Consider the following 21,744-nt stretch of genomic DNA (forward strand, 5'->3'; position numbering starts at 1 on the left):
CTTTTCATTGTTCATGTGTCAAGTTAAACCATATTGTAAAATAAGATTCCATTGCAAAATTACTAGTTCATGTTACAAGTCAAAATTGTAAGTACTGTACAGTGCAACCAAGAACAAAGTAAATTCAAAGAAACTCACCTTTTTAGGTCAAGTAGCTAGTGAATTCAGTATCAACATGATATAACCAATATTCATAATGTTAGGGTCATTCAAACAAAAATGAGTCAAAGGACATAGGAAACAGTGGAATTGTTAAATTATGACATTTTTTATGGGAAACATAGGTGGTAACACTGTAGTGTGATTATGCAGAGACAGGTAGTGCTAACTTCACAAGCAGAAAGTAGCAGCCTGCCTTTTGTTAGGATCTGATAGTTTTTTCTCCAAACAGCAATCATAGAAGGAACTACAGGCAAGCAGGCAACTCTGGAAACATCAAGTAAGCTGCTCAGTATGTGGAAACTCTAAAATCTCCGAGAGCTTCAATCAAGTCCAAATGGCTTGGGTTGCTCACTGCTGATATGATTCTTCTCCATGATTACATGCAATGCAACACTGAATATTGTCAAGGATTGCCTTGCCAAATTCAAGTGGGAAACACTCCAGCATACAGCCCAGACTTGTTCACAACGCTGGAGTACAAGTACAGGATGCTATTGATGAATGACAACAACCCCATGAGTTCTTTGCACAAGAATTGATTGTTTGGTGTCAGAGTGGGATAAATGCCTTAAGAGCTGTAGTGATTGTTTTTAAGATGAAATAGAAATAACTTAATAATGTATCTTTTGGCTCATTTTCATTTGAATGACCCTAATATAAATAAACATTGTCTTTTTTAAAGACTATCCAGAAATCATACTGGTTCAATCATCAAACTCAAGAAATACCATCATCAGTAAATAAAATGGCAACTGGTTCTTACATGGAGACTATTAATTATCAGATGTATAAGTTTAATTAATATTCTCTGCCACACTATCAGGAACTATGTACCAATTTTACAAAGAATGAAAATTTCAATCTAGATTTTCAAAGAATATCCAAGCAAATCTTTGTTAATACCAATATATGAAAATGAGATCCATCTGAAGCCTTATTTTATGAATTTTTTTTTTATCATCAGACAAATTTTTTAGTATTAAAATTATTTTAATTATTAAATATTGCCAAAAGCAGTTTATCTTCACAATACATCATTTTTAAACATTCTAGAATAAACTTAAAAACAAATGATTCAAAACACGTATATAGTATTCCTTATTTATTCTCTGACCTTGAAGAACAAATTCCTTAAGAATGATTCAATGATTCACCTGTTATCAAAGATAATCATCAACATCTTAGATTTTCATATCAAGTAAAAACTCCCTTGAAATCTTGTAAACCATTTAAAAACATACAAACAATAAATAACATAATTATACATTTGTTTTTTAAAATCAATTTTAAAGTTTTGATTGCATTTATACTAACTTGTAACTGAATTTAATATTTGCACTTTGTTCTATCACTATAAACATCTCAATAACCCGATATATGTTGACTGTTGGTTGGTTGAGTATATTCAATCACTACAAATAATAACAAGTTTGCATAATTTAAGCCTCTAATAATATGCATAAATGATAAAAAAAAATATATGAATAAACTTGTGAAGGGATTAACTGGATTCATTGGATTATTTCATATATTTAACATTATTCCTGTATGTCTTTATATACTTGTATTTTAATTGCTAAAACCTGTGTTTGCTCATATCTGAAATAGATGCTAATTAATAAACAAATAATATAAAAAACACTTTTGTTTTGGAGCAATATTTTATGTATAAACATTCATCTGATTTTAAGAAAAAACTTTTGTAATTTAAAATAAATTCATTTTTGTAATGCAATACACTTTCTTATTATATAGGTGTACACTACTTAATGACAGAGATACATTCTGAGAAATATATCATTACATGACTTCATCATTAAGCAAACATCATAGAACATATTTGCATTAGACAATCCTACATCATATAATCTACTAATCATATAAGCTATAAGTAACATAATTAAATACAATAAAATACTTATTATGATACAATAATTAGATACAATAAATACTTATTATGTTAAAAATATAGAAGAGATATGGGTCACTGAAAAATTTTTCAGTTTCATTATAATCTTATGGGACCTCCATCATATGTGCAGTCATAAATGGCATATATTGTACATATACTTAGCAATCATTTATATTATTCTCATTTATATAACTGTGCTTGGAATATTTTTTTTATAAACATCCAATCTTAATTATGTATTTTTCCCATTACATAAATAATAAATTAATGATATAACAAAGATACTAAGCAGACAATACTGCTAAACACTTATCAGTAAGAACAAAAGAGGTAAAAATAATTATAATAGATATAGTGTACATTAAAAAATTATATATGTATATAAAAGGGTGCGTTTACTTCTGAGTTAGCAGTGCTAATTCTGATAACCGGATGTGACGTCATTAGCACGTGTATTCGTGCTTGCTTGTCCAATTTAAAAGTGAACACATACGCTAACAAGAAATATGGCGGTTTCCAGCCATATTTCTTGTTAGCGTATGTGTTCACTTTTAAATTGGACAAGCAAGCACGAATACACGTGCTAATGACGTCACATCCGGTTATCAGAATTAGCACTGCTAACTCAGAAGTAAACGCACCCTTTTATATACATATATAATTTTTTAATGTACACTATATCTATTATAATTATTTTTACCTCTTTTGTTCTTACTGATAAGTGTTTAGCAGTATTGTCTGCTTAGTATCTTTGTTATATCATTAATTTATTATTTATGTAATGGGAAAAATACATAATTAAGATTGGATGTTTATAAAAAAAATATTCCAAGCACAGTTATATAAATGAGAATAATATAAATGATTGCTAAGTATATGTACAATATATGCCATTTATGACTGCACATATGATGGAGGTCCCATAAGATTATAATGAAACTGAAAAATTTTTCAGTGACCCATATCTCTTCTATATTTTTAACATAATAAGTATTTATTGTATCTAATTATTGTATCNACACGCGTTTTGCAGGCACTTTACGGGCGCTTTGAGATATATGTGCTGCCTTATAGCGACGATGGAGGAGCACACACAATCAATTACTTTCTCGTCCATTTCCAAACTGAGCCAGTGCTAAACACCGAACTAACGCTCGTCGAACGCCGAGCTAACGCGCGTTGAAAAACACCTAGTGTGTACAGGGCCTTAAGATCTAACACTACAGATTAAATAGTATCCTAAAATACTATGAGTATTTTGTCTTAAATATTTAAGATCTAAATTTTAAATTATTTCAAATTAACTTTGTTCTTGCTATTGTAGATAATACAGTAAAATTTCTTTCATCTTTGATATAATCTAAACTGTTTTATTTGCTTGCAATACTCTTATAAATTGATCGTAATATTCTATTGATTATTAATGAAAACAGTTTCAACCTCTACCAGCAGAAATAATTAATATTGAATATTTTCAGCTGTCTAGGCAACCATCTTCAGGATCCAACAGAAATGGAATGAATATAAAATACATGCAATTTGAATTTAAAATATAACATGTGTTGCATTTGAATTAAATATGAGTCATAAGTAAAAATGAATACATAAAAAATAAAAATAAAGTATAGGTATTAAGTGAGAAACTGTAAATTTGTAAATTTTAAGCCAAAGAAGGCTTTGGCTTTATTTATTGGCAAAATAAAAATGAAAAATTAATTTTTTTATTGTTGTTAGAGACTTTGTTTATAACTGTAGAGATTACAAATAATGTAGAATCTGCTTATTGTAACTTTTATTAAAATTAGCACATGCCCAAGAATGTGCTAGTGTCTGTTAAAGTTAAAATATACCTTTATAAAACTTTGTTTATTGTAATCAGAAGTTTGGCTACAGTTATTTGGCTTAAAATTTACTTCCCATGCTGTAGAAAAGTATTGTATACCTTTATACTTTAGACATAAATTTTTCTGGTATGCTTGGTCTCTGGCAGTCTTTAGGAGTTTTGCACTATCAAAATGAAGATATTCTCAGAAACTATGGACATGATGGCTAGGACATTTATGCACTTTGCTGTGTGCACATAACACTGTTGTTCCTTGAGCTGTCTCAAAACCATTTTATTTTTTCTATGTGATTTTGAAGTGAAGTGTTTTGAATCTTCTGAACATGGATACTGCTAGATAGCTCTTTCTTGCGCTAAGAACATGATGGATTAAAGTTTTTACAGCTCAAATTCTTACTAAAATGCCACAGCTATAAGGTATTTCCAAAATATCTTTCTCTGAATTATTAATCTTTTCTAAAGTTTAACTGGCTCTTGTTATCCAAAGTGCAACAGAAGATATTAGCATGACTAACCAAATGCAAGAGAAAAAGTGTTACTAGTGACAAAGGTAACCTATATTCAGTGCATCTAAGTTTTTGTAAGAGTTGTGACTGTGTATTGCATATTGCTGTATGAAAGATTGGCCATAAGATCATGCTCAACATAGAAGAGAAATTGAATTCCAAATTGCACTGGACCACAGATGCTTCTATGAAGAAGTATGAGCCTCTATCAATAATTCCCTACTTGAATTACACAGGTCTCACAGTTGTAGAGTAAGTAAAATAAGTTTCAGATTCCAAGTATATACGTAGATCAAAGTATGGGGTAAAAGACCTAGTATCTCTGATTATTGCTGCTATAAATGTCATTCCATTCAAGGAAGTTCTATCCTCCCTAGAAGTGGCCTCCTTTTTGCAGAAAACTACACATCGGGGCAACATCATTCCACTCCTGAAGTGCCTTTTAAGGGCATCCAGATTGTCAAATGGTTTCTTTGGTTTAATGACACAGTTATTAGTTGCAAAGAAGCACAAACAAGAACTTTGCAAGAACTCAGACCTTACAAGAGCAAATCTCTTATTCGAGCAGTATGGATCAGTTTTATTAATTAGGAATCCCTTGTGAATGCTCCTAAACAAAAAAAGGTTCATCAAGTGGCTGAGTTTGAAAGCTGCAACAACAGGACCACCTAAGAATATAGTATGCTCAAGACTCTTCTTTCAAGTCAAGACTCAAGCAAGACTAGCCACTAAGATCAATTACAAATAAAAGGACACATTGCACTTCTTAGAAAAAGCATTAGCTGTATTATTGTCAACTTTTCCAATTTTCTTAAAAAAGATAAAGTCAAATGCTATCTACTGAATTATTTGTTTAATGTTTCAGTTTGAGTAGAACTTACATCAAATTTTAAATTTAATTTGATTTTGCAATTTTAATGTAATTTATATGAACATTTTTGCTCTATATAAATTTCATGACAATTAAGAATTCAAAAGCTACACTTTATTTTTTTAAAATGCAAATTAAATTAAAATAATTGATAGAAACTGTTTGCTATTTTATCTCACATTTAGGTATAAATTTTCATAATAAACAGATTATTTATGGGTGTAATTTAATAGAAGTAAAAAAAATTGGTTAGATTAAAAATATACAACTTAAACTATTTAATTTTTCAATTTTTATACTTTTCATTATTTATAAACAGTTAAAATAAACCCAGCATATAAAAAATACAAATAACTTTACTCCCTGAAAAATCCATTTTTTTGTTTATTATTCTTTTTTCTTTGATAAAATCAGCTATCTTTGTTTATTTTGTAATATTTCTGTTTTAACTGTGGTTGTCTAAATAATTTAATATACTTGTTAATTTAATACACATCATAGTAGTGAATAAGCATAAAAAATAAAAAGAAAAGTAAACAGTATTTTTTTTATGAATTAAAAAAAATTCACTGGAAATATAGTTCAATTCATATATCACATCACAAATATCTAATGCACACTTTACAAAATCACTTTCAAACTTCTTGCTCATTTTATTGAAAGACATTATAATACTAATTTCATCCAGTTTTACTATTTTTTAATACCCATACTGAATTATAATACAAAATATTGAGATCAACTTTATTGATTGTAATATTTTTCAAAATAAAATAAAACTTCCATTTCTTTAACAATTTTCACTATATAAAAAAAGTGAGAATAATTATGAAATGCGTGAAATTTAATGGAAAATGCAAAGAAAGTCATTTTTGTAAATATTTTTGAAGGATATTGTCATCACCACCAGGGAAAGAAATGAACAAAATTTAAAAATAAAATTAAAACAAAGTAATTTAAAAACTTAAGATTTTATAAGATTTTTTTAAAATTATGAATTTGTAAATAATTCCTCTAATTACAAACTTAGTATACATTTCTAAAAAAACAAACAAAAAAAGGCCATTTTGAAACTGCCCAATCATCAAATTTTTTTATCATCTTTTTTTATTTTATATTTTAAACCTATTTGCATTCACATATAAAAATTGTAGCAAATTTAAATTATATTCTAGAATTTTGTAATTGAGATTTTTATATATTCTGGATCTAATAATAAATGAAATTAAAAAGATTTTGAGAAAAGAATATGATAACTAAAATTTTCATTGAAATTAACTTATCAATGCTATACATTTTATAAATACAATAAACAAATTAAACTTGGTCATGTTATTTTTAATTTCAAATTCACTAATTACATGCAAATTATAAAAAATTATGAAAGATAAAGTTTTACTATTTAAAATAAATTACATATTGAGATCGATTTTATAATTTATTTCATTCTGTTAATTAACAAATATATATATGTTATTAGATAAACTTTTTATCATCCATAATAAATATATGTTACATGTGTCGTGCAGTCATTTTTATTCCACAATATCAAATGCTTTCAAATTTTTTGTCTGTTTATTCTATTTAAAAAGAAAAAAATGAAGGCAATCACAGAAAGAAGCCAGAAGGAGCAATTTTTCCTTCTTGCTTTATTCTTTCATTTTCATTTTTTTTTTCAAATACAAAATATTTTTGTGTTATAAAATTTTTAAAAGTAAGATTATTTTAATAATCATTACAGTGAAGTAACAATAGTCTACAAGCAATGAGATAAAATCTTATGGCTTTAAGAACTTTAGGTCTCCTTAAAAGGTGTAAGTAATATCTGCACTATTTGGAAGGTTTCATGTTTATTAGGGTAATTTTTCACAAAAACTTTTTCAATTGTTTTTGTGTGTGTTCATCATTTACATAGAGATAGATCAAAACTGTTTATAAAAAATGACTTGAATAAACCAATTGATTGGATATCTGATATAAATATTTTATGAAAACACACAAAAACTCAAAACCAGTAAAAGAATTACTGATATGAATATTTTAAAATTCTTTTATTGGTGTTTTCATTCCATACAATCAGTTTTTGTAATGGTGAATGTTCTAAATCTTTTATGGTTAGAGGAGAAAAATCCTACAAACACTGTCATCTCCAATAAATAAATTGAACGTAAAAAGGCTATCCTGTTTTGCCAAATATCTAAAGCTGGATTTCATCACACTAAATTTTGGCTAGATATTATTGTAGATATTTTTTTTTACCTGGACTAAAGATAGATGGTTAAGGCTATCACTTTGTGCCAACATTAATAATTACAGATTTTAGATATTTGGTAATATTTATAGGTTTAGGTTTCATTTATTATTGTATAATTTTAAATTCTAATAATTATAAAAATATTCTTAAAAAGCCTTATGAAGTTTTATAAAGTAAATTATCCACCTCAAGTAAACATACACAAAAAACGGCTTGAAATTTTTATAAACATTCTTGTTACACCATGAGCATTTTAAGTTTCATTTATAATTATTACATGCAAGAACAATAAATAAAAATTTATACAAAAAGCTGATATAAAGATTAAGACCAATCTCTAATCTTTTAAACTTAGTTATATTCTGCTTTATTGGAGAACTTAATATATAATAATAAGAAAAACAATGAAACAAAATTCCAAGCACATTCAAAAAACCTGATATTATTTTTGATGTTTTTATAGTACAGAGTCTGTAATAATAGAACAGTTTTGTTTATATATAATATAACTACAGTGACATTCCATTTAATATTTACTTGAACATCATTTCTTAAATAATTCATTAAATCCTATTAATGGGATTAATATTCATTACATATTTATAATATTAATTTGAAATTATTCTACTTGAAATAAATCTTAATTCAAAGTGTAACTGTTCCTATTTTATTTGAATTTTGAATATTTATTGACTAGTAATGATCAACTTATGATGAAATTGTTATTTTAAAAAATATTTCAGATAATTCAGAAAAGTTCTTGTAAGTTGATGTGTTGTAATTTTTCATAAGTAGTTTATTAAACTGAAATAATATGTTGAAAATAAATACTTCAGTAAAATTTGCTTATTAGTCATTTTCAAACTTGCATATACTGATAACAATAAACAAGATAAGTAAATAAGGCTACAATTAATGGAAATTATGCTACTAGAAAGATATTTAAAAAAATTAATTAAAAAATAATAATAGTTTACTCAGTCTATAAGTAAAAGTAAGAAATCTTAGCAATTAAAATACTGTACTGTATAAAAATTACTATTATTATTTGACAATTAAATCCCTGTTTAAGGCTGAGTGCAAAAAGAGTTTAAAAAATGCTTATTGATCTGATGATGATAATAACTATAACCAAACTTCTGATTACAAAGTTTTATAAAGGTATATTTTAACTTTAACAGACACTAGCACGTTCTTGGGTATGTGCTAATTTTAATAAAAGTTACAATAAGCAGATTCTACATTATTTGTAATCTCTACAGTTATAAACAAAGTCTCTAACAATAATAATAAAATTAATTTTTCATTTTTATTTTGCCAAATTTAATTTTTACAATGATTGTAACTGAATAATATATTTGACATTTTGCATTTTTGGTTTTTGTTTTATTTTTCATGGTTATAGATTTAAGCATTGTTGTAAATTACATTGTAATTTGTTTGTTTCTTTTGTTCTTTTAATATCAGAAATAAATACTGTAATGAAATTAGTTGTGTTAAATATAATTTGGGTTGCAAACTTAATTTAAAACTGTTTCTTAAAAGTACTAATTGATAAAAATTAAATGTAGTTGTCATTTATATTTTTACTAGTACTGGTAATTTTTATTTTAAAATTTTGTTTCAAAAAATTTCATTTATTTAAATCAGGAACAGAAAATAATTTAAATATACAGATTTGAGTAAATAATCATAAGAAAATGAATAAAAGAGCATCATACAGATATCAATCACTAAAGGGAAAACATCCATGGCTTTGACCAAGAAAGCATTTAGTAGAGAAGTCAATGTATTCTAGAACAGCACTCTTCTTAAAATCTTTGGATTCAAAAAATAATTTAAGAATTGCAGGGTGACTTTGAATTTATACAAGTTATTGAAACAGAAAGATACAAAACACATCAAAAGTAACAGTAGAATTCTGGAAATGATAAGTGCACATAATGAGGAACATCATCTCTAAGAATAATTAAGAGTTGAATTTTACATGTAAACTAAAAGCAGACATGCCCGGCACTATCTGTGCAAAAAATAATACAGACAAATCATAAAATGAAAATTATATTAAAAGTTTTATTATTTTAGTCTACCATTATTATGTTTACCACAGTGTCAAGGGGATGAAATTAAGGAGAGGAGTGGTGTGTCCAGGTCTTCTGGTAGCCTATATTTTCTGATGGTCTTGGAGAATAATTATGAAAAATTTGGTGCAGAAGTGTATAAAGAACAGACAAACAGAATATATAAATTGATTGCATTTGATCATATTTATTTGTATTTATGTGGCAATTTTGCTATTTTTCAAGTATATAAATAACAAAGTATGTTTCTGATGATATTTTAAATTTTATATTTACATCATCAATATATAAATAAGTGATAATGTATATATTATGATTTTGATTAGTTGTAATGATAATTGTTTTAAGTTGTTAAAAATGCTAATGAAAATCCTTTTCATACTGTATATGCCTATATACTTCATTCATGTCATTTACTGCATAACTGTTTAACATTAAATTTTTATTTACTGTCTTTAAATTTTGAGATAAAACAAATAAACAAATAAAAATAACCATATAAATGGATTTCCAGCTGAAATTATGAAGTTCTACAATATAAATTCTGCAACTTTTTTCATAATTTCATTTCTCAATATAAAATCTTTAAAGATAACAACGCATTCTTCTTCTAGGAGTCTTATTTTTCTTTTATCTATTNAAAAAATAATTTTTAACGATACAATAGTCTTTGTTAGGCTTAACATCGACAAAAATTCAATGCGAAGCGACACGCAACGGAGAAAAATTTCGACATCAGATACGTTAAACTATTTTTTCGTATGTAAATCAGTTATCCGGACAATCCCAGTCCCCAATTGATTCGGAAAATCGACGCTCCACTGTATAAGATTTGTAAATGCTCTCTGATCTGTATTAATATAATTCATTGGTCATCCTAATGAAGTTCAAAACAATAACTTTGTCTACTTAAAAATACAACTATATTTTTTTATAACTTAAACTAATTTAATTTTGAAATTCATTGCATATCTGATTTTATATTTGAGACTAGAATTTAGAATTTCTCATAATGTTATACTACCTTGAACTAATGTTTAACTCCCAATTAATAAAACATTACCTAAATGCATCTTATAATATGATAAAGTTCAAAAGATATTCCATACTAAATAATTATATTTAAAAATTATTGTATAGAAATCTGAAATTCTTTCTGTTAACTTAACTATTAGATAATGTATATAATTTACAATACATGTACTATTACAAAGTTTTTTCAAATTTTATTTTTACTTTTTTCACAATTTGTATGTAAAAAATATGAAAACACAATAATGACTAACAAATATGTAAAAATAAAAGGATGACAGCAACAGATAACCAAATTAATTTAATAATGAAAATAAAACATATCATCATTAAGCAGAAGCACAAAAAGGAAATTTTTATGGAAGATGAGGAAAATATCTAATGAATATATAATAATAAAAACAGATATTGGGAAAAGATGCACAAATGAAAGAAAATATTAGTTTAGTTTTAATACTTGTGTAAAAAAACAAAAAAAGGGAGTGAACTAACAAACGACTAAAACTATATACCTTAGATTCACTTTATGTAAAAAGAATTTTAAATTTCATTTCATCTAAAATCCATACTGTCAGGATAAATCAAATATTTTTATAATAGAATCAAAAAAGAGTATAGGAATCAAATATTTTTATTTGGTTAAATGTTTCTTGGGACTTCTCTGTCCCATCATCACCAATGTCTCCATTGATTTTAAAAATTGTTAATGATTCCAAATTCCTCCATAACATTCAAAGAAATGTAAAGATGTTATCATTTGAATTTGATTCAAACGTTTCAGTCTGATGGTGGGACAGAGAAATCTCCAAAAATATTTGACTACTATACATTTCTTAGTGTTTGATTTATCCGAGTCAATCTATTCTGAAACTATCCATGTTGTTATTGTTTTGATTTAGTTCATTAATTTTCATATCTATCTTATCTTATAAATACATTTAAGCCTTCTAAATTTAAAATGATGGTTTATTTGATTGAAAGATGATAAAGATAATGACAACATTTTAAAAGTTTGAATTCAATCTGTAATTAAAATTTTAACATATATTACCATTAATATCTGTACATGAAATTACTTTGAATATTTACATTGTATTTCATTATATTATTGAGATATCTATAAGAAAAACTAAGTATATTCCATAATTAAAGATTCAAAACAAAAATGTATAAAACTGTTATTAATACAGAAAATTATATTAAAATTATACAGGTACAATACAGTAGTTAGGTTCTTATGACTAATATAAGTAAAATGTAGAAGAAAAAAAGATGGCTGAAACAAATTACCAAATTAATTTAATATTTCAATTAAATTGTAGAATTTTGTCAGATGGCAATTTAAAAATTTAACTGAAATTATTCTGCATAGATTGGGGGCAGCTGAAAATCTTCATGTACCAGCACTTGTTTCTAGTAGATAAAAAGCTCTACCATCCCCAAGGAGTATGGATGGAAGGAAATAAGATGTCTGTGGCATTGCCAGTTCCAATTAACCAGTTCCAATTTAACCAGTTCCAATTAACTTGTGTTTTTAATCAGATATTTTTTCTTTGGTTTTAAGAGAAGTTTTAATTTTGACAGCCAAGTAGCCTACAGAGAAAGATCAGTCATCAAAAGTTTGTATTCTGGAAGTGAATAAATACTGGCCAAATACTGTACTGTAACCTGGCAATCCAAAATTCTCACCAAGGGAGGTTACAAAAATGTAACTGTTTCATATCTTCAAAAAACACAAGAAGTTCTTGTTGTAGCTCATGTACACAGGTAAATACTTTTTCCCTTCACAACCACCTCACCTCAGTCTGTAAAAGCAGCCATCTGTGGTATGAATCCATAATAGAGAGGTTGAGGCGCACGTATTTAGCCCAAAACGTGTACGGGTAACGGGTGAGCGCCGCCATCTGGCAGTTCTGGACTGTCGATAATGGCGTTTGCTACGTGTAGCTTGGTGAGTACACGATCGGCTTAAACGTCTTCATTTTTTGTGTTTGGGGTTAAAATTATGATTTATTTTGCTTCTGCCATTTTTTTCAACTTATTTCCCGTGAGTCAATGCGCGATGTTCACTGAGTCACGTGATGTTATGAACGTGTGCCTCAATGATTTTTACTTGAACTTGAAACGTGTAACGTGTACTTCTGCTACCCGTACACGTTTAACGTTTGAACTTGTGCCTCAATCTCTCTATTGATACAAAACTTTTCAAATAAAAGCGATTTGACAGGTCTTGTTTTAATAAAGCTTACCATCTGAACAACTTGATCTAAAACTTCTTTTAATTTTTCTCCCAATGTTTGTGCCATCAAGGCCTCCCTATGAAGAAAGCAGTGAGTCATGATAACATTCTCATTTTGTTTTTTTTTTATAAAAGATGTAAGACCCTTAACACAGCCTACCATAAAAGGGATGCCATCTGTACAAATGACTACACATGACTTTCATGTTAACTGCCATTTATCAAGATAGTTATTCAAAATGTTAAAACATCTTCACCTTTTGTAGACACAATTACTTCTTTGCAAAAAAGAAACTGATTTACTATTTGATCTTCATTAATAAAACGAATGAATGTTAAGAGTTACACCATGTTGATAATGTCTGTTGACTCATCAATTTGCAATGTAAAATTTGAATACTGACGCTTATTACTGCATACATTTTTCTCAATATCAGAAGACATTTCTATAATATGCCTGTGAACTGTATCGCTGGACAGAGGAATCTTGCTTATTTTCATTGCTGCTTCATTTCCTAGCATTCGCATGATAATTTTTTTGCATATTTTTTTTATATCTGTGACATATTTCTCTGGAATACTATAGGGCGCACCAGGAAATCTTCTAGGGCACACACTTTGAGAACTACTGCTCTATAGGTACAAGTTTGTAATTATGATTTAAAATAAGTGTATAATCTATTCAATTGTATTATCTGCACCCCTTTAAATTGTCCTTTAGACAGATAATGTACAAATTATATGCATGAAAATATAGTACATCATTCAATAAAAATAAAGAAATATTTGTCTATTATATATATTATATTACAAAGTGTTTAAGCATAGCTCTTATGATTACCAGATATTTTTATCATTATTTTTGGAGATATAGTCTATATCAACCATTTAAATCTCTGGTTAAAGCTGTTCTTTAAGTGGTTCAATTCACAAAATATTTTTTGTTTTTCTGTTTAATCAAAATAATCAATTACAAAAAAAAAAAAAAAAATATTACAATTACTGATAAAGTAATTGTAAATAAAGAAATATGGGTTATATATTGCATCTCAAAAAATAATAGACCAAAATCTTGTAATCTCACTTCAATTTAATATAAAACAACCATTTAAAAAAATCATTTCTGATCTCACTCGAGTCAACATTAAAAACTAAACAAAAAATTCACTTCAATGAATTTTCCATAAAAAGAACAATTAATTGAAATACTACAAATTCTCAAAGTTATTTTTAATGGAATGAAAGAAAAATTAGACATAATATATCAAAAATTCAATAAGAGAAAAAAAATCAACAAGTGCTACAAAAATCAGTATTTTTCTTTATAAAATCCATCCTTGAAAATTTAATAATGCTAGTTTTGTTTCTATTTTCATGCTCTTTCCTTTAAGTGCTAATTTCAAATTTTTCATTTTTATTCAAGAATTCAATGCATTTATCAATTTTCTACTTGAAATTATTCCAATCATCATTATTAAAACTGCTATGTTTTATTTCTTTTTAACAAATTTAAATTTCATAATTGGATGTTGTCCATATATTTCTAGTTTGTCTAGTTTCTATAAGAATGAGTAAAATGTTTCCAAATGTATTTATTAAAAATATAAATCAATACAATTGTAATTGATTTGAAAAGTATTTTATCAACAAGAACGAAGTTTTATTTTTGAAATATCATGTTTAAAAGGAAGACTAATTTGATCCCAAATATTCAGAAATTTCTAAACTTTAAATAAAATGAACAAAAACCATTTATAGTTTTAAGATAAATGTAATTTTGTTATTTCTCCAATTAACTGAACTTTTATTAAATCAATATTGAAATTATTTCTTTGATATTTTCAGATGTAAAATTTATTGTTATTCTATTATCTATATTTATTATAACTTTAAAATCATATGAAATTTTTAAAACAATTTTAAGGATACTACTCACTTGTTTGAATTTTAATAATATAAAATGAATATTTTTATTTACAATTCTTCTTAATAAAAATGAACTGATTAAATAATTTACCATTAGCAAGAATGAATATAATGTGTTTTAATCCTTTTATCTGTATCAATTAATCTTTTTATTTTATTATCCTAAATAACAATTTGATTTCTAATCACATTCTCTTTCTTTCTTACTGATGATAAAACTTTTTCATAAATTCAATTTTTCAATTTAAAAATTTTGATGACTATTTGTGTTGTCACTGAGAAGTTTCAGTTTCATTATACGAGAATAGCAATCTGGTTCATTAATAAAACTTGTATATGGCTGCATATTTAAAGAGAAGATAAAAGTCAATCCTCATAAATTTTCCAATATTTTTCTCTAATAAATTTTATTATTGCTTTTCAATGTACTTTCACATTCTAAAATATTTATATCACCTTTACTTTTATAGCATGAATTTATTTTCATTATAATGAAATAAAGATAAACTGATTGATACTTAAATATTTTAAATAGAGAATTTTCTGAAGAATTGATCAAAAAGAATTATTAAAATATACTAGTTTCATTGTATGTAAGAGTGTAATAATTGGTAATGCATCATGTTAATGATTTTACAATCTAAATAAACAAAGGCCTTGAAAAATATCAATGCTATTGTAAAGTTTTCACTGACTTCAATAAAAACCAGATGAACTAGAAATACATGGATAATATCCAATAATAAAATTTAAATTTGTTAAAACTGCTGTAATTTTAAATTTCTTTTAATGGTGATGAATGGAAATAACTTCAAGTATTTCTTCCAGGCAGATTTAGTAAAAAAATTAAAAGATAAATACATTGAATTCTTGAATAAGATGGATAATTTAAAATTAATACAAAAGGAAAAAAATGTATGGAAATAAAAATAAAACTTATATTAAATTTTTAAGGATAAATTTTATAGATTACAAATGCTGATTTTGGCATAATACAGCTTGATCCTCATGCCAAATATCAGATAAAAGAAAAGAAAACTCACTGAGTACAGAACCACAGAGTTTGCAAAAAAGGAGCTCAAACAAAACTACAACTCGTTATGGGCTCAAACAAAGCAACTCAGATGCTATATAGACCAGAAACTCATGTTTATGTGGTGGGAATCTCTTCTCACAACAACCTTGGAACCATGCTACATTCCCATGCTCAACGTACCGAACATATGGGTTACCCTATATAAATGGATAAATAGTGATATACATCTGCTATCACATCTTTAACATGGGTCTATATACATGCATGTGCTGCATGACATCATAACATCAAGCATAATTGTAGTTTGTAGGAAGCTCATAACAGTTTTTAATTTTAATTTAATGTGTTCCACTCATGTTAGAGCATTGTATTCTATTTTTAAATTTTTGTTTGCCTGATGACGAACATAAGTTCATTGAAAGTGCTAGTGACAATAAAAACTGTTAACACTGTACTGAGTTTTCCTTCCTTTTAGCTGATTTTGGGCTATTTTGCTACTTTTTTCCCTATCAAACTTTGAATATAATTACTGATAAAGTAATTGTAAATAAAGAAATATGGGTTATATATTGCATCTCAAAAAATAATAGACCAAAATCTTGTAATCTCACTTCAATTTAATATAAAACAACCATTTAAAAAAATCATTTCTGATCTCACTCGAGTCAACATTAAAAACTAAACAAAAAATTCACTTCAATGAATTTTCCATAAAAAGAACAATTAATTGAAATACTACAAATTCTCAAAGTTATTTTTAATGGAATGAAAGAAAAATTAGACATAATATATCAAAAATTCAATAAGAGAAAAAAAATCAACAAGTGCTACAAAAATCAGTATTTTTCTTTATAAAATCCATCCTTGAAAATTTAATAATGCTAGTTTTGTTTCTATTTTCATGCTCTTTCCTTTAAGTGCTAATTTCAAATTTTTCATTTTTATTCAAGAATTCAATGCATTTATCAATTTTCTACTTGAAATTATTCCAATCATCATTATTAAAACTGCTATGTTTTATTTCTTTTTAACAAATTTAAATTTCATAATTGGATGTTGTCCATATATTTCTAGTTTGTCTAGTTTCTATAAGAATGAGTAAAATGTTTCCAAATGTATTTATTAAAAATATAAATCAATACAATTGTAATTGATTTGAAAAGTATTTTATCAACAAGAACGAAGTTTTATTTTTGAAATATCATGTTTAAAAGGAAGACTAATTTGATCCCAAATATTCAGAAATTTCTAAACTTTAAATAAAATGAACAAAAACCATTTATAGTTTTAAGATAAATGTAATTTTGTTATTTCTCCAATTAACTGAACTTTTATTAAATCAATATTGAAATTATTTCTTTGATATTTTCAGATGTAAAATTTATTGTTATTCTATTATCTATATTTATTATAACTTTAAAATCATATGAAATTTTTAAAACAATTTTAAGGATACTACTCACTTGTTTGAATTTTAATAATATAAAATGAATATTTTTATTTACAATTCTTCTTAATAAAAATGAACTGATTAAATAATTTACCATTAGCAAGAATGAATATAATGTGTTTTAATCCTTTTATCTGTATCAATTAATCTTTTTATTTTATTATCCTAAATAACAATTTGATTTCTAATCACATTCTCTTTCTTTCTTACTGATGATAAAACTTTTTCATAAATTCAATTTTTCAATTTAAAAATTTTGATGACTATTTGTGTTGTCACTGAGAAGTTTCAGTTTCATTATACGAGAATAGCAATCTGGTTCATTAATANTAAAAAATAGTATAAAAGTCCCTTGTTAATTAACATACTATATTGTAAACATAAACCTCAATAATAATTATAAACAAGTAAAACGGCAAAATCGTATTTGGGACAAGACTATGTCTCGGAGACGGAATCACTTTGATGCTCAAGGCAGGTCTCGTTCTCATTCTCCTATCTTCTTTGATATCACTGCTTTTGGGTGCAATTGTTCAAACTTTGCCGGCCACAACCACGAGATTATCCATGATGCATCTTCAACGAAATTAACCTATCTAATTTCAAAATTTCTCTCCGCTGCGTATCAGCCGGGTTGAATTTTTGTCGATGCATAACAAAAAGTTTCCATTTTAAAAAAAAATAATCGTGGCTATTATATCGTCCAAAATTATTTTTTTATTTATCACAAACAATATACAGTTTAACCCTGATTATAATGTCATCAAATGTAACAACAATCCTAATATAACGTCAAATTTTTATTGGTCCTACAATTTTACTATACTAGATAATGTTAAAAAAACCCACTTGTAACGACATAAAACTGTTTTAACGTCATATTTGAAGCACTCCCAAATTTACAAAATTAGATTACAAATTTTATTTAACATAGAAGAAACTGTGTGTTCAGTCCTAAGGTCAGAGTTCACTTCTTAGAATGACTGTGGGTGGTACACTCCCCTGCCTGACTTCGGTGAGGTAAGGTGGCTGTTTTGCCTGTTTGTAGAAGAGGGTCGCCATTTTGTATTATTTTGACTCGGTTCTCGGTCCCCTGACCACCTACGAGTCTGGACTTTTTTATGCAAAAATGATTTGGGCACCTAAACTCTGTGCCAAATATCAACTCTCGACATGTACTCCTTCATACCTCTATGCTGGTAAGAACATTGGGCAGTACAATTTTATAAACAGGACATAGTCTTGTCAAAAATTTGATATTACCTTATTATTTTAAATTTAGCTGCACTTTTTATTACAATTTTTAAGATGTAAAATTAGAGTGCAGCTTAAATTCAAAGCAAATATTTTAACTTCTTATTTCTGCTGATTTTTCACTCCCAACAATCATTTCTTTGCTTTACGCACATAGAATTATGATCATTGATAGCATTTTATTAGGTGATTCCCTGTTCATACTTTTCTGATTTAATCCCGTTGTTATTTGATAGCAGCTGCGTAGAATCAAATTTAAAATTTTTTTATGACCCATACTCACTAATAATGGAAAAATGGTTTACATATGATGCTGAATTCAAAAGAAAAGTTACATTGTTCATCAAAGAAATTGGAAATCACACAGCTGATAAAATATTTGTGGTTGACAAAAACAATGTACACTTTTGCAGAGCCATAAAAGAAAAGTTATTTCAGTATAAAAAAGACAGAAAATCATTCTCAGGGCCTAAAAAAGAAAGATACCCTGCAATTGATGCAAATCATTTTTATTTTTATTATTTTTTCCAATTTTTCCAAGTTATCATTATATATTATAAACCAAAATCACAAATAACTATTTCCCCCTTCTCACCTTAACGTTTGATGCATGACGTTGCTACGATCAGAAGATAGAAGCAGTCCATTATTCAGCCGTTCAATCAGCACACAAGATGTGGAGAAAATGGATGATGATATCAGTATTATTTTAAAAACTAATTACATTACATTAAATTGTGTTTTGTCTTTTTAAAAGTATAATTTCTATAAATTCAGAAACCTTGATGATCTACTGAATAAACATTTTGTTAGTTGTTCAAAATTGAAATTCCAAAATATTGGACTAGTGTTGGTTGTTTTAAATAAATTGAAATAATTTACATATTTACTAATCTAAGCCTTGTAACTATTAAAATTTATTCCCAGTATTTAATATAACTACCAAATTACAGATCCCATAGGAAAAACCATCTATGGGCAAACTCATTTGGAAGATAGTCATAGAATTTTTATTACATTAATTTTTACAAAAATAAAAATTTTTTAAATGTTTAGAANAGATAACAAACAGCCTTCTGAAAATCTTAAACTTCTTAATTTATTGAGTATTTTTGAGAAATAAATCTCCTTATATTCAAAATAAATAAACTTTATGTGAAAACAAAACATGAGAATTAAAAAACAATTTACCATTAACAAATCCATAAAAAATAGCAACTCAAAAGTTTTTGGCATCAGACAGACTCTACTAATCTTATTAATAGCTTAATAAAATAAAAATTTAAACAATAACAGGTAAGTTCTTTGTGAATTTAATAATAAGTTATTAAATTTCAAAGGATTTAAAGTTCGAAATATCTACATTGTTTTAATTTTAATGTAAGTATTTCTTAAACGTTACCTCAAAATTTTATTTCAATATGTTTGATATTTTCCTCTATTGGAATTTAAATTATACATGTTATACTAAAAATCTTCACATTATTAATTTCTGTAACTCTTTTCATTATGATGCAATTTTACTTTTTGTATAACTTTCACAAATGTTAAAATAAAAAACATTACTGTATTGTTATTGCACTAAAAAGTAAAATTCTTTTATATTATTGCATTCTCCTTTATTATACTTTATAACAAGTACAAACTATCAATTTATTAAGTGATTATTCAAGTACCAGAAAAATTTTATATATATCACAATAAACTTTAACTCACTCTCTTTATTTGCTCGAGAAACAGTTAATCCAGATGGCCAAGGTGAATTGAATAATGAGTAGGTACTTGTTCCCATATCAGAAGCCGATGATGATGTTGCAGCAATATTATTAGTTTGATTCATTGATGAGGGACCAAGTAGTTGGGAAGGCAAGCCTGTTTGTCCAACAGCTCTAGTTACCATCTTTAAAAAAATTAATAATAATATAGTTTATAATTAAATATTTTATCATTAAAAAGTTTTGAAAAATTAAAAACTTTACCTGTGAAGGATTAGATCCGTGACGAGAATTATTTTGTATTGCCAATGTAGACAGAGGACAATGAGAAGGATCATTCAAAGGGCCACAAGAACTGTCTTGTTGCCAATTTTTTAAAGACATATTCTGGTTAAGTGGAGACTGTGATATTTGTTCTGCAATACTCTCCCTAAATAAAACAGATGCAACATTATTTGAGGCTGCAGTAGAATTGTGACCAACAACATTAGCTGTAGTATTAGAACCACGAAAATTTAAGAGATAATTTGAATCCAAAGGAGACGTATTTGGTTGTCCACTTGCATTTATCATGCAAAAATTCTGTGGTGGTTGAGATTGAGACATGTGTGTTGTTGGCTGTACAATTAATTGATGACCAGTTTGTTGATATTGTGGCATAAAATTAAAGTAATTCCACATCATTCCTGCTGGATTGCTCAAGTAAATTTGCGGAGATGCAACCTTATTATTGTTATTGTTACCCTGTTGTTGCTGCTGCTGTTGTTGTTGCTGTTGCTGCTGTTGTTGTTGTTGTTGCTGCTGCTGCTGCTGCTGCTGCTGTTGTTGTTGCTGCTGCTGTTGTTGAGATTGTTGATGATATGCTAAATCAACTGTTTGTTGAGCAACCATATGAGGTTGAACCATAGTCTGTAAGTAACTAACTGGCAAGGATCCACCTCGTGTCATTTGAGACATATTATTTCTGAAAGAAAAAATATATGTATATGTTTAATAAAATATTGCAAATAAAAAATTGTACATTGCAATTATAGTTAGTTAGTTAGTTAGTTATAATTAATGAGTAAGATATTTCAAAAATTTATTCATACATAAAAACTCTAAGATAAACAAATATGAATAAATGTGAAAGATGCATTCCAAAAGTTTAAAACTTCTGTACAAATACAGTTATAAATAATGCTAAATTAACCAGAATATTTACACACAGAATTAGGATAATTAAGATATTAATGAATTACAATTTAAGGAAAGAAAATAAAAATAAAATATATCATTCCTTTAGTTCTACATTAAATGAGAATGAAAGATAACAATTTCTTACTTTCTCTTAGTATTCTATAAATTTTATGTCCAATCTTAAAAAAGTATTTATAACTTATTTTATTGTTACTTATAACTGTAATTAAACAATAATATCTATCTATTTTATTTTCATAAATTGAGTATTATTTTAATCAAAC

At 26.6% G+C, this 21,744-nt stretch overlaps 1 protein-coding gene across 1 annotated transcript in view; it reads right to left on the reverse strand.

The window, feature by feature from the left end:
- The window catches only part of LOC111632671 (myb-like protein I), a 99,743-nt gene that overhangs the window by 15,788 nt on the left and 62,211 nt on the right, over window positions 1-21,744 (reverse strand). Inside the window, exons 3-4 of the mRNA XM_023377170.1 lie at window positions 20,546-21,245; window positions 20,283-20,466 (exon numbers count right to left, since the gene is read on the reverse strand). Of these exons, the coding sequence (XP_023232938.1) occupies window positions 20,283-20,466; window positions 20,546-21,245 (884 nt within the window). The remainder of the gene's footprint in view (window positions 1-20,282; window positions 20,467-20,545; window positions 21,246-21,744) is intronic.

Source organism: Centruroides sculpturatus, unplaced genomic scaffold (genome assembly GCF_000671375.1).
Source record: "Centruroides sculpturatus isolate CEXI.00-Female unplaced genomic scaffold, Cexi_2.0 scaffold733, whole genome shotgun sequence".
Taxonomy (NCBI): domain Eukaryota; kingdom Metazoa; phylum Arthropoda; class Arachnida; order Scorpiones; family Buthidae; genus Centruroides; species Centruroides sculpturatus.